The sequence below is a fragment of the Tauraco erythrolophus genome, chromosome 21 (assembly GCF_009769465.1).
Source record: "Tauraco erythrolophus isolate bTauEry1 chromosome 21, bTauEry1.pri, whole genome shotgun sequence".
In the NCBI taxonomy this organism is placed as follows: Eukaryota; Metazoa; Chordata; class Aves; order Musophagiformes; family Musophagidae; genus Tauraco; species Tauraco erythrolophus.
Window position 1 is genome coordinate 1,108,836 of NC_141485.1, and position 14,277 is coordinate 1,123,112.

The 14,277-nt window shown below is 47.4% G+C and overlaps 1 protein-coding gene across 1 annotated transcript in view; it reads right to left on the bottom strand.

The window, feature by feature from the left end:
- The window catches only part of KSR1 (kinase suppressor of ras 1), a 69,658-nt gene that overhangs the window by 21,921 nt on the left and 33,460 nt on the right, over nucleotides 1-14,277 (bottom strand). The window contains exon 2 of the mRNA XM_086624423.1: nucleotides 10,293-10,433. Coding sequence (XP_086480549.1) covers nucleotides 10,293-10,433 — 141 coding nt within the window. The remainder of the gene's footprint in view (nucleotides 1-10,292; nucleotides 10,434-14,277) is intronic.

Genomic DNA, 14,277 nt, shown 5'->3' on the forward strand with positions numbered 1-14,277 from the left:
AATAAACAAAACCAGGATATTTAGCCCAGATACCCAGGAATTTCCCTGAAAGTTTTGCCTAAACAAACCTCACTGCTGCCTGCTCTCACAATGAGATCACAAATTTCACAATATTTGGCCTCTTTCCTAAAGTTTCAACTCCTGGAATCAACCTATACTAAAGGGTTTCAACTTTTATTTGAAGGGGGAACTCAAAGTGTGTCTCACTGTTTGGAGAAACAACAAGCTTGAAATCCTGTAGATTCTTAAACCCCGTTTCCGACTATAAATCAAATTTGAATGTTGTTGAACGTCCTTTAACAGTCATGTCTGTCCTCATCCAGACTCACGCCTTTGAAACCTGATGCATGACTTTTGATTTTAACTGTGACAGTGCTGGATACAGCCCCAACCTTTGGAGCTTTGTATGTGGTAACACAAAGAGTAATCACATCATTTCCATTTTTAGTAACTATTGCATGGAGCACAGAAAAAGAATAAATTAAGAAAGGGCAGAAGTCTAAGAAATGCATCCTGCATCTTCTGTCACATGCCCTGAACCGGATGAAACACAAAACACAGCTGACTCAAGGAGAGGCCAAGAATTTAAATGAGCAGTGAGCACAAAGCAGGGCCACAGCAGAGCCAGAGTTCAATGAAGTCTGAGTAAATGTTCTGGTTCTTCTATAATTAATATTAGCAGAAAAACAAAAGCACAGATACCCCACCTGATGCTAGGGATGATTGCTCATTTTTCTGCATGCTGCACCACCAAGATGCAGGAGTAAGACTGCCCCAAAAAGCTTGTTCCTGAATGACTTCCACTCAGGGAAAATGCAGGAAGCACAGAGTCCAGTGAAAACACGGTGCAAAGTCTGCTCTCCTGGGATTCCTAACCTGATATTATACTCCAAAGGAGACAAAAATCCAGAGTTCAGATCATCTGAGTTGAAATTGGAATGGGTTTCCAGCACGAAGCCAGTACAGGTTTGCTCATGCAGATTCCCAGCCAAACTGGGCTGATAACAACAGAATTAAACCAAGTCTTTCCCCAGCACGCCCTGAATCCCTCTGCCCTGCACACAGACAGGCCGCTCATAGAAACATCTTTGTCCTGTGGTGTCACACGGGTGCTTCTGCCATGCAGGACGTCAGGACATGAGCCTCGCAGTGACACAGGCAGCTCCAAAAGGGACAGCGACTTCAGGCAAGCACGGAGCGACTTTTAGCTTAATACGGAAGAAAGTTTTCTACAGCACCACGGGTGCCCCTGTGCTCTGAAGCAGGGAAGAGAATGTTTCCCCATTAAGCATAAGGGAAAGCAAATGGCTCCTACAAAAGCGTTTATCCCATTTCATGCTTTTACACGGTCTTAGAGTAAGCGGGATTACAGCGATGTCACTCTTGAGCTATCTTGAAACACTTCCTCACCCCCACCACTCCCCACTGAGAAAACAACCCGGATTACGTAGCCACCGTTTTAAGCAGCAGCGTCATTCCAGATCCCAGTATAAGCTACCGAGTCACGTTACCCAGTATCACCTCACTTCCCAATCCTTCACACAACACAAATGTAACCAGTAACTTATTAGAGCTATTAGTAAGTCAATCAGTAAAGTGGAAGAGACCAACATTTCCTAGGGAAAGCACAGCTTTTCCACCACGGCCGGGTCATTAGCCCAGGCTTTAAATGGGCAGCACAGGCAGCTGCAAGGCAGAGCCAGCTGGGACAGGACTGGTGCAGCACAGTTGGGGATCTGGTTTCTCAAACACCTGCTCTGTGGCAGCACCCGGAGTGGACAAGCACCACCGATCTGCAGTGCCAACACTCGGGGTAGTGACTGGCACGGGGGGGTATCAAGGCTTGGCAGCAAACGTTTGATCTGGCAGAAATGTGAGTGAGCTGCAATGCTTCATAAAAGCAAGTGTGGCATCAGGTATTGAAAAAGGTCCTTCTGCCCAGTTTAGCGATCACAGGAAAGTCAGTAAAGCAAATCCCAATAAAACAATTTTGAAAACCCCAAAACACAGAGGCTAGAAAAGAAGGAGCAGAACAATCTGGTCTGCAAGCCTGTGTCCACTCAGGCAGCCAGGACGCAGTCAGGTTCTCCTCTGTCTCTTCTCCTTTCACAAGGAGGGCAAAGTACAGCAGCTACCCAGGGCAGATGACACCACACCTTCAACAAGAGCCTTGCCCCTGTACAGTTAGTCCTCCTGGTGTAAGAAATGGGCTATTAGGCCTTTGGACTTAAAAAAATAGTATATACACTGAGTGTGTGCTTCAATTTGTATCAACAAGGTGCAAATGACTATTTTAACTTACCCCAAATTAGCTCTCTGGCTGTGCCACTATAGTTAAGGCTTAACTGGGGAACTCCTGTTTCCTACTGTAAGAGGTATGCGGAATGGCATCCGGGCTCAGCTCCTGGTCGTAACAGCACACACACTCACTGCTCCCAAGGTACACCTCACAAGCACAAAATTATTTAGCTCACAACCAGCACAAATGCCCGAGGATGGCAGGGATGAGGTGTTGCAGTGTTCATGGAGTGGGCCTGGGTCCCGCACAGCGGCGTGCAGAGCCTCACAGGTCCTGCTCCCATTCCCAAAGGGGAGCACAACCAAACGTTTACTGGCATAGGGAACTTGGCTGTCATCTTTGTCTCACAGCAGCTTGATGGTTAAACTCCAGGATTCTCTGTTCTTGCAAGTTTGACAGTGTTCAGTGCTTTTCTTTTTCAAAGATCAAACTCCTGCAACCAGGAATCCCCAACTTTCACTTTTAACTTTCAAGCCTTCCTGGTTGCAGAGAAAAACCTTGAAATAAGTTTAAAAAAAATTACAAAACATTTTAGACTATTGAGCTTTTTAGAAGTGCTGGGGCATTTTTTCCCTTTCCCTCACTCATCTGCAGGACACAATCACTATGGAGGGCTTGGTCACCCCTAAGCTGCCTGGTTTCACTTCCTGAAGCAGGTCTGTGCTCTACAACTCCATGTGTGGCCTGTCATGAAAAGCTACACTGGTTCGCACGAGGCGCAACTGGGCAGCAAAGGGCAGCCCCAGCTCTTCACTGGGAGCTTCGCTCAGCACCCCCAGCACCATCCTGCACAGACACGCACCGTGTGCCAGCCTGCTGCCAGCCTGGCCCCTTCCTGCGCCTGCATGTCACCCCAATCTACTCTTTTGCTCAATAGTTTAATTTTAGAAAGACAGAATAGCAAGTTGTAGGAGAGTATAAGTACAGAAAAGGAGATTATGTTTAAACAATCCCAGTGACCTTGAGCTGGGAGAGCTCAGACTTTCTGAACCTGCTGCCAGTCCCCACGACACGCGACAAAAGAAGGAGCTTTAAAAGTGGGGGAGGGAGGGGAAGTAAGAGGCTTTCTTTGAACAGCCACTCGTGCTGCACATACATGGTGGCTTAATATAAAACTGGGCAACCTGATCCCTGTAAGATGGGCCCGATATGATGGAGCTCTGTGCTAGCCCCCAGCCAACGGATGATGACGAGGGTCACCAGTTCAAGGTGGCTTCTAAACAGGTCCCATTGCTGGATGCTCTGCCTCAGCTGTTGAACTGGGAGAAAGAATGTCCCCTGCACAGTGCCCTGACAGTGGCCATCTCAGAGCAGCACGTGGTGGGCTCCAGTCCTCTCGGTGCAAGTGCAACTCTGGGCCCTTGCAAAGGGGTTACTCCCAATCTTCAGCACTGAGGGTGACAAATGTGGGTCCAACAGACCGACCTCTACCTGCTTCTTCATGGGTGCTGTGACTTTAAAGAAATGCACCTTAAAGGCTTGCATTAGGGCCAAGCTACGTGCCCTCTCCCTGGGCACACCTTGCCTTACTACAGAACGACAGGGGAAGCTGCAAGACATTCAGATACTACTCCAATAATAAGGTCAGGTTAGGAAAAAAAAAGCACAGGAGGAGACAGAACCTGCTTTCAATCTTTCAGCACCTCAAAACTGCCAGCAAAGGCTAAAGCCTTACTCACCACACGTGCTCACCATAGCTCAGAAGTGATGCTAAAAAGCCCAAACCAGGAAATTATTCCTCTTTACAACAGGTGAGAGGACTTTTCTACAAAGCCCTCCGGCTTATCAGACATACAGACTGTGCACGTCCTAGTACAGATGTTTAAAAGAGAGAAAAGCAAACCGCGGTGTATCCAAGAAGCCATCCAAAGGTTAGTCTCCATGAGTCAGGGTGAAGAGTTCACAACAGTGTAAGAAGGTCTTTAATCTTGTCTGGTGTGCAACTTAAATCCCTGAAACATGGCAAAAATGCTGGTGTCTAACACAGTGGATGAGTTATTTTTGGGAAAGATGCCTCCCTGCAGATAAGCCTACAAAGTTAATGCTGCTCCTAGCACTCTGCAAAATTAGTCTGACCTGCTCCTCCACCTACCAGACATGGCTCTTCCTCTAAAGCCGGACAGTTGTCAAGGCTCCACATGCCTCTTAAATCAACATCCCTCACCAGTCATCTTCCCGGAAAGCAGCAGATGCTCCAAGAGAAAGCCCATTACATAAGGTGCTTAAATTCCCACTGAAAGCTCTAAGCAAAACACGTAAGGATGCTCTTGAGAACATCTTGTGCCTGCTAGTTGTTATTTTGCTCTGGTTTTCTGGTGTCCAGTAAGGAAGGTACTGAAAAATTATTGTATTAATAAATTTCTGCAGATTTTATGGGCATTCTGGAAAGCCTCTCACATGAAACGTTGGGGACATGGTTTGGTGGTGGACTTGGCAGTGTTAGGTTAACGGTTGGACTCTCTGATCTCCAAGGTCTCTTCCAACCTAAATGATTCTATGAGTCTATGAAATTTCTAGCTTGCATTAAGCTGTGAGTATTCAGAGGCTACTGTTTGACAAAACATCTCCCTCTTCACTGTTTCACCTCTCACACGCAGACAGGGTGGAGAGGAGCTGATGGTCTCAGGGCATTCCCATGCAGTTTGCTCTTTGTGGACAGGACAGCTGCTGTCTCTGACCCCTCTTTCTGTGGGCAGACAGACGCAGTGGTTGCAGTGTCTCACTGCAGATCCTGTGGGGATCAGCCTCGAGCTGACCTCAAACCATGAACGATTCACAGTGAACACGGCTGCAAGGGGCACCCAGACCCCTTGGCAGGGGAAGGAAACCCTGGCACTAGTACAGAGTATTTTCCAAGAGCTGTTTACGCTGGGGAGGGGCCTTGGATCATGGGGACAGAGTTTTAGGTCCAGGAAGCCTGCAGCACAGAGTTAATTTGCATACCCACAATTGGCACATTCGGGATCTCTGCTATCTGGCAGTCCAGTCAGAGCTTCTGCTGCCAAACCCATGGAAATCCTCTGCAAATGGCCAAAGTCCTCATCATGCTGACAGCAAAAGATGGGAGGATACAGCTGTGGAAACTCGATAGGCTTAGGCAGATCTGCTGCTTCTGTTCCCCAACCAAAGCAAGGATGCACATGCACATAAACCCCCCATTTTTCTTCCAGCAACTGATCAGCACGATCTGCTGCGAGCTGGACCGCAGTCCAAGCAAGCATCACCATCTGCCACGGTCCATGTCGAACCTGCGCCAACGCCTCATCCTCTGCAGATTTTCACAGGGGCAGCAGGAGACCCTTAACAGACAGTTCCTACTCGAGGCATGAGCCTTTCCTGCTCTGCTCCCCAGCGTGCCAAGTGCTCTCCCTGGCTTGCTCAGGAACCACTCTAGACTCCTTACAAGAAAGTAGGTCTTTGGCATGAATGCTAAATGGGGAATGAGACAAGTGTCATAGGCAAAGAGGAGATATTACGAAAAAACATATACATTGGGAGTCTAATCCTTTCCCCAAATGCAACAGCCATAAACCAGACCCACCCACAGTACTGTTCCATCTGTTCCCACACAGTCTCCCTGGTGGCAAAGTTCTCCTTATAGCCAGCAATCACTAGGGCAGGACTTGACCCCCCCGTGCACGACAGTTACCTACTCCAAAACCAGCTTTCCACACTTGATTGACTGGAACCCCTGCCACATGGTGAGCAGGGCTGGTTCAGACATGTCTCAGGAGATGATAAGGAGCTGACTGTTCTGAAGTTACTTTTTAAGATGGTGACAAGTTATATGTGGAACAAATAGAATAGTGGCGTTTCTGGAAGTACAACAGTAAAGACAGAGGATTTTTTTCTGTGCTAAAGAGAATAAGCTAATAGAGATTTTTTAATCTTTTTTTTTTTTGGTAGACATTCCCCGAGCCCAGAACCTAGTAAACAGCTCTGCAAAAGACTTCTTCCATCAGCCTAAGAGTGGGGACAGTGCTCTCTTCACATGCTCCTTCCCTCCCACTCCCCCCTCAATTCCTGACTCCAGCTCTCAAGGGACCCAGATTCAGATCGGTACATTTTTCTAGGTCCACTTTTCAGAGCAACTTTTACCCACTGGAGACCACTGCATAGCTTAACTGTGTCTTCTGTCTGTATGGTTCCTTGTCCTGCCTCTTCTAGCTCCCAGTTCAAATATCTCTTTGCCCAGTTTCAATCCACCACATTTAACCATTTACACATCATTTACGGTACTAAACTGCATGTACACAGTGCTGATCAATCTCTAGGACTGCTGGCCAAAACCAAGGACTCCAGCATTTCCTAGAAAAATACTTAAAAAGAAAGTTACGGAACAATACTAGCCCAGCTCCGCAGCAGAGCCTGCTCTACACTAGCCACCGTTTTCTATGATAAAAATCCACCTGGCAGCTGATTAGAGGAGCAGTAACAAAGAAACAGAAACGGCACAAGTTGGGGTCGGGGTTCAAAGTTCCCGTACCCCTCGGAATTGTGCATTCACAGGGAGCAACCAGGATCACAGACTCCGAACTCGTATTCACCACCTACCTCCAAGTCGGCCACGTCCTCCCAGAACAGCCCTCGCACTCGGCACAGCACGACCGGCTGACTCTTAGCCGTGTTCACAGGAGTTCTAGCTGTCGCCCAGCGCCACAAACAGTGCATTGTTATTTCTATAATCTGTCAGAACTACAGGATCTTACAAGCTGTCATTATTCCTGTTTAAATATAGGTTTTCAAAGAAAGAAAGCAGCCCAACGACAAGACAGCAATTGTAACTGCAAGAGCTTTCAAGCTTCACAATGTCTAGAGCAAGTCACTGAGCAGAAATAGCCTTCACTCCTGGGCTGGAAGAGTCAGCAGATATTCGAAATTAGAGCTGGTGCTCTATTTCTGACAGCAGTGCCTGGGAGCTCCTGTGCTTCCCGGCATGGCAGCTTTATTTGGGAGAGGACTGGGGGGGAAAGGGGAGGGGAGGAGAGAGAGAAAAGGGGCATTGTTTCTCTAACCACTGAGCTAAAAAGCTGCTTGCAATCAGGCTGTTTTTCAAAGGTGTTATGTCACAGATTAGCACAATCTTGAAATACTCTCTCCAGCAACACTAGAAATGCAAAGGGAATCAAAACCACTTAAAAAAGCAAAAAAAATCATAGACAAGCAGTGAGCCACAGGAGAGCCCTTCACCTGCATGCACCTCCTGCATTGTATCCTCTGTTTCTGTTTAATCTCAGAGATGGCCAGGGAAAGGCTGTGTTGCAGCAATTCTCTGAGACTGCAGGTACCTGGACACGTCTCCAACTAATTTCAGAGCCTAAAAGTCTCAAGAGAAGGCTATGTGCCTAAAACGAATACACTATCACAATGTTTGTGGGGTTTTCTTTCTCTCTGTAGCACTTTTTTTAAGCATTAAGAAGGAAAGCCAGTATGACTGTCAGTTTTACAGTGAGCTAACAGTATCTTGGAGGTGGGAAGTCATTCCCCAGTGTATCTTGTACTCCAGCCCCAGAACCAGGTATGGGACTCAAGCATCCCTGTTTTCATTGTCTGACCTACTCAGCCATCTCTTTAAAGGCTCCCTAACCACCTCTCTCCCCAGTCATGTCACAGGCAGTGTGCATAAAGCTACAGGAAACCATTATATATTCCTTAATAACTAACCTATTAAAGCTCTTCCTTCAGTGATTTCCATTTTGAAAGCATTCAGCTGAATTGCAGTTCACATGCTGTAGAGAATCTAAGCAACAGCAGGAATGCTGCCAGGATACCTGTAACATTTCTGAAAGACACCTCACCACAGGCAAACGTCTCCCCTGCACTGTCTGCTGATGTCCATGCCACAAACGCCAACAGTGACTGCATTGCTATTTTCTCAGCAGTGAAATAACAGGACAAAAAAAATATATTTATCACTGCAAGAACAAGAGTGGTTGGTTTATTTCCATTTCCCCCAGATTACAGCCTGTTCCAGCATGCCTACTCAAAAATAATGTTAATGACCCAAAGAGTGTTGCAGTTCTCCTGTGCAGCTAATATAAATGCTACAGAAGCTGTCTGCAGCTGCATGACATGGATGCAGAACTTTTAAAAAAACCCCATACATTTGGAATCACAGAGGAATTTAAATGCTTTGTACACCTCTCATATTCCTGCCCCAGATAACAGAAGGAACATGGTTCGTAACACTGCTCACTGCTTGGGACAGGGCAATGAGAGAGCACAAATAAAAATAATTAATAGTTGGACTGTGTTCCCTTCCTGCCTCAGACCCAAACCGAATTTGTTCAGCCTTTTCAGGGACCACACAAACGGAAGGGCAGCCTCAACACTGTTTGCTCCCTGAATTAGCAGGATGTAGCGGATTTGAATTGTCCACCTCCCTCCCCCTTCCTCCACCCCTCCTCCTCACCTCTTCCCTTCCCCCAATGCTGCAGGCATCACAAAGGATTTAAAAAAGAGCTACAAAGACATTCTTTTAGGCTCAGGCAATTCCAGTCACCTTAGAAACCAACAATAGTTGTGAGTCTGGCAGTTTGGCCACAGCAACAGGCTGCTTTCCTGCTCTCTTGGTCACTGCTGCACCTTCAGCTGTGCTCCCCCAAACCGTGCTGGGCTCGAAGGCCATACGCAGCATCACGTTCCAAATAAACAGTAGTCAATACAAGGAACAACTGGTCCTGAACTCATCCTGGTTTACCAGTCTGCTCAGTTACATCAGGACCAAGCTGGAATGACTTCCAAGGAAATTTACTGAATTTTTCACTCAGGTAGATCCCTGCTGAAGTAAAAAAAAAATGTTTGCTTGTGTAAGGATCAAAGGAAGCTGAATGAGAACACTGATCTGGCCTGCAGAGCCAAAAATGGGAAAAAGAATGGAAAAAGCCTTTTCTGCTTTGTTTAGCAATCAGTGGACTGAGCTCCACTTCCACTGCCACTAACGTGAGGCTGAACTGAACCCTCCCCAGTGCAGAATGGCACGGGGCAGCCAGGCACAGTCCTGACACCAGTGCCTGCAGCCCTCTTGTTCCCAGTAATCACCTGAATGCAGCTGGGATTTCAGGTTCCTCTTCCGAAAAAACAAACGTGTCAGAGACAGGAGCTGATCTGGTCATTTCTGATTCCAGCAGAAGGGTCGGGCTATTCTGTGCAGCACAGAGGCTTCCAGTGATTTGCATGTTAAGAATTAAACTGTGAAGATGAGAAGGAGCCACCCGAGCAGTTGACAGCAGCCACCACACAGACCACCACAGGAGAATTGTTCATTCCATTCTGTTACACGGGTGCAATGTGCTTTGGTACCAGTCTGAACCAGAGACTTTCCTCATGGAGGGGCGTGTGTGTGTGTAAAATCAAAACACCTCTCGTTTGTGAGCCAAGACTCTCCTCCAGTCAAAACCCAGATCAGAATCCTCCTCTTTTAGCTAGTCTAAGTTCAGAGGGACATAGTGCTAGTGGCTATTTTTGGATCTTCCCTGATTTATAACTGTGGCGTGTATGTTTTTAGAAATTAGAAAACTCCAGGCTGTAACAACTCAACGTTTTTGTCTGTTTGTTGGATATGTCAGTGCACAAAACTGCAACTCTTGGTCCTTTTTTGGCTAGTACTGGACACAGCATATAGTGTGGTACAGTATTACTATTATCTGAAAGTTACCAAGTGATTAAGTTATGGCGCCATCCTCAGCCCTGGCAGGCGGAAGGACAGGAGGCACCTTTGTCTCATGCTGAGCAATAGGTGCGAGGTGTTGCTTCCAATGCTGTTAGGAGAAGGGAGGAGGACAAAGGGAAGGGAGTATTTCAGCACTCCTGTTGGCTGATCACTGCTTCTGGGAGAGAGGAAGCACCCTTTCCACCAAAGGTCCCTCTGGGTACCCACACACTCCCACCTTGCCCGAAAGTCAGCTCAGAAAAACAACTTAAACCTAGCAGGCAGCTCGGAATGTCTTGAAAGGGTGGGAAGGTTCTGTGCTGAGGGTGGTCTTCCCCTTACCTGTACAACTTCTTTCCTCACGTTGACAATGTCTAACCAGTCATTGAATCTTGGGTAGCTGTTGAGCTCTGCTGTCCTGTCGTTCAGGGGCACGCTCAGCTTACACTGCCGTTGTCTGTGGATGTAGTCAATCAGTTTCACCTGTTAAGATCCAGAAAGTAAACAGTTAAGCTCCTTGGGATACGTTGTCATCCTCCTGGGCAATGTCAGTAAGGTACCTGGCCAGAGGGGATGCTGGTTTGTGAGCGAGGCTCTTTCATGATGTAAAAATGATGTATTCTTTCAAGCACCCAGGGAAATCCATACAGGGAAGCACTTCCCTCACACTGAGCATCTTTATTCTTCAGCATTTCAGCAGAGGGCAGGACCTTGCAGGGCCCATCACTGCAGGACTCGTCACTAAATCGTATCGCGCAGAGGCTGGGTGTCGTGTCAGAACACGGAAGGGCACCCAAACCTTTTGATACAATCCATAACATTCCATTTAAAGGCACTGCACAGGTACCTGCAGCTTCGTTTGGGATGCTGCGGGTATTGCCAGTCTAACCTACAGGACTCTCTGCCCTCTCACCCAGTGCTCCCACATGTTTATTGTATTCTCTTACATCTGGACTTCATCTGGGATAGATGATCAGTGAGGCAGGAATACCAGAGTACCCAAAGACTCTGAGGCCTGTTATCTGATGGGCATTTCTGTTACAAAATCAACGCTAAAACCAATGAACTTAACAAAAACTCAGGCAGCTGGACTAGATGACTGTTGTACATCTTCTACTCTAAAGTTTTAATCCAAAGCTTTTATCACCTGCCCATCTCATGCCAAATGCACTACACAGAAACCTTCACTTCAGACACAGAAAAATAAAACAGTAAGGAGGAATATTATTTGTGCCTTATGTTTGCTAGTCAAAAAGAAAATATTCTCAAAACATTTCTCACTATGTCACACATTCCCACGGGGCAGACTTTAGCTTCAAAACCTTCCTAACAAAACAATGCCTCAAAGTAAGTTAGCTGATCCATGATTTATAAACTAAAACATATTCTTAGTCAACAAATTTTGGGATTTAGGACAAGGTCAGACTACAAATGAAAAGGAAAAAACAAACATGGGTTCTTTGACCACTATAATATCTCTCCTCTTAACTTTCTGCTCCAAATATTTTTGTCTATTATCTAAATGACGCTATACATGCCTTGCATGCACAATCTCAGTCATACGTGGCAAAGAGAATTAGATCATCTCCTCCCTCCCCAGATAAAGGATGTGTCAGATATTGTGTCAGATATTACAGGGAAAATAGATATTGCATTTGATCTCAACTGAACGACCCCCATATGGAGCACAATGCTTTTGGCCTGCTCATCAGTTTGGGAGAGCTTATTACTTCCCAGTAACTGTCCTGGAACAAACGCAAAGTCTTCCTCAGCAATATGTAAGAATCACTTGTCTTATTGCAAGGGGGAAGTTCTGTCTCCCTCTCATCTTGTTTACTGTGGCCCAGTCCTGCAAATATATAATCATGAGGTTGATCCATGTGCTCTTACACACAACCCTGTTAAATAAGGAAGGCTCTGCAAGGGATAACAGAACATGAAATCATAGAGTGGTTTGGGTTGGAAGGGACCTCAAAGATCATCTAGTTCCAACCCCCCTGCCGTGGGCAGGGACACCCTCCACTACACCAGGTTGCCCAAAGCCCCATCCAGCCTGGCCTGGAACACTGCCAGGGATGGGGCAGCCACAGCTTCTCTGGGCAACCTGCACAGGAACAGTTATGCATACACAAGCACTGGGCAGGAGGACCTGTGCTTGCACAGGGGAACTACGCTCTGCTAAGTTACTACCTTGCTAATACAGTTTCTAAACGGCTGATGAGACCACGGTTCCAGCTACAGTCACGATTCCTCAGGGCTCACAACACTGCCGGCCGCAGTTTTTGCATATGGCTAAAGACTGGTAGTCAAGAGTAGGAAGAGCCCTGAAGGCCATCCTTGGCATGGCAACGGATCGCAGCAAGATTTGACCAAAGTGACCCCACCTCAGTGCTGGAGACCAGCACATCCAGCTGGATGTCTGTGGCTGCACTTCACAACTAAGCTATTTCCAAGTGCATGGAAGAAGCATATGGATCACTTGTGCTGTAGCTGCAGCCAGTGGAAGCAGCAGCCCCCAACCAAAACACTGCACAGGCTGCTTCTTGGAGGCTGGTTGCATTCTAGCAGCAGAACCACCAGCTCTGGGTAATGAAGGAAGCCAGCAGCTGTTGATAAGGCATTTCCAGCTTGTGCTTCCCTGTAAAGTTAGCTGAGGGTTTTGGTTTATGAGCAATGCAGCTCCTCACAACTAGCAGGTATAACAAGGAATTTCCTTCTACCCACACACGTCTGAATTCAGACAGCAGTGTCATGAAGTGTGAGATTTCTCAAAAAGTGAGTTAATACAAACAAAAGTGATTCAAACTCGCTGTGCAACGAACACAGAAATGCAAAGCAGTGCCACTCTTCGGAGAGGCAGTTGTGCAATAAAAGGACTGCCATGTCCTAGAAGGCTCAGCCCTCCCTTTGCATTTACACTCTGACCACCCAGCTGAAACCAAAGGAACCTTCTAACCATAACTTCCTAACATGGCTTTGGAGCATGACCTAAAAGAAATTACCTTGGAAATCCCACTCAATCGTTCTCAGTCTCAGTACCTCTTTTTATCAAAGGAGACGACAGCAGTTCCTTTTTTCCACCCTTTGTCTGCTTTCCCTGGTGGGGCCGATGGTGCAGAGCAGAGCAGGGCAGGCCCCTGCAGGCAGCCAGGCTCTGCTGAGCCAGCTGGGCTCCGAAGGGGCTGGCGACGGGCGCAGCGAGGCCCTGACACCACTGACAGCCGTGCTCCCGTGCTTGTGCCAGCTCGCTCCGTCAGCAGTGCCCCGTGCCGGTGTGACTACAGGACGTTCAAACACTGCTGCAGCTTACTCTGCCTGCACCCGCACTCTGACACCTGCTGCCAGCTGTTCTCTCCTGCACGGGTGCACCTTCAGTCCTACACCCCTGAACTGAGACGTCTGGAGCACGCGTGCTCTGATCCTTCAGAGGTAACAGCACAGCCAAGGGCCACGTACACGTTCATGGATCTTGACTGAGACTTTTGCCTGTCTGGCCTAAAACTCCTTTTTTAACAGGAAAGACCTACGTTCTCATCATTAGGGTTTCATTCCACTCAGGATACTTGGTTTGGTTCTTATTGCCTCCAAATGTATCATGTTTGCATCCTGGTTTCTTCCCTCCAAAGACATTAAGGAGAAAGGTTAGATAGAGAAAGAGGGACTTTGAGCAGGTGGAGACAGGAACAGGGTAGTCAAAGCCCCGACAGGAGAAGCGAGGGGAGCACATTTGCCCTTCTCAAAGCAGAGGGGATTTTGGCAGCCTAGGGGCTAGAAGTGAGGTTAATCAAGAACACAGATCAGGCAGAAAGGCAACAGGAACGACAAGGAACTGGTACAAACAGAGGGGGAAGGTCCCCTCATAAGAGGCAGAAAAAGAGGTTGCAGGAAGTTTGAGGACTACTCACTAGCCCCCAGTATGCCCGAAGTCAGGCTACAGAAATCAAAACCAGCTTCCCAGCTGTGCACTAGGTATGTCACAGAAAGGGGAGGGAAGACAGAAGGCACCCAAGCTGCCTCTCTTCTGGAGGCCACTCCAAGCGAGGTCCAGTGACGATATCCACTCTGATACACAAACTACAACCCCAAAATCCAGCCAAGGGCAAACAAGTCAGCTATGCGTTTGTGAGCCCTGGTATGCAGAATTCCCAGTGTGCTGTGGTATGTTACCACTTCTTCCCCCCATTCCTGGGCATACCTCGAGGCTGCTGAGCACCCAGGGAAAGAAGGAAGATTGTTTGCACAAGGATTGTGAAACTGGTGCAGCCAGCAGTGACAGGCCTGTGTGTACACGCAGCAGCTCAGCTCCTTAGTCTGACGGTAACCTGTT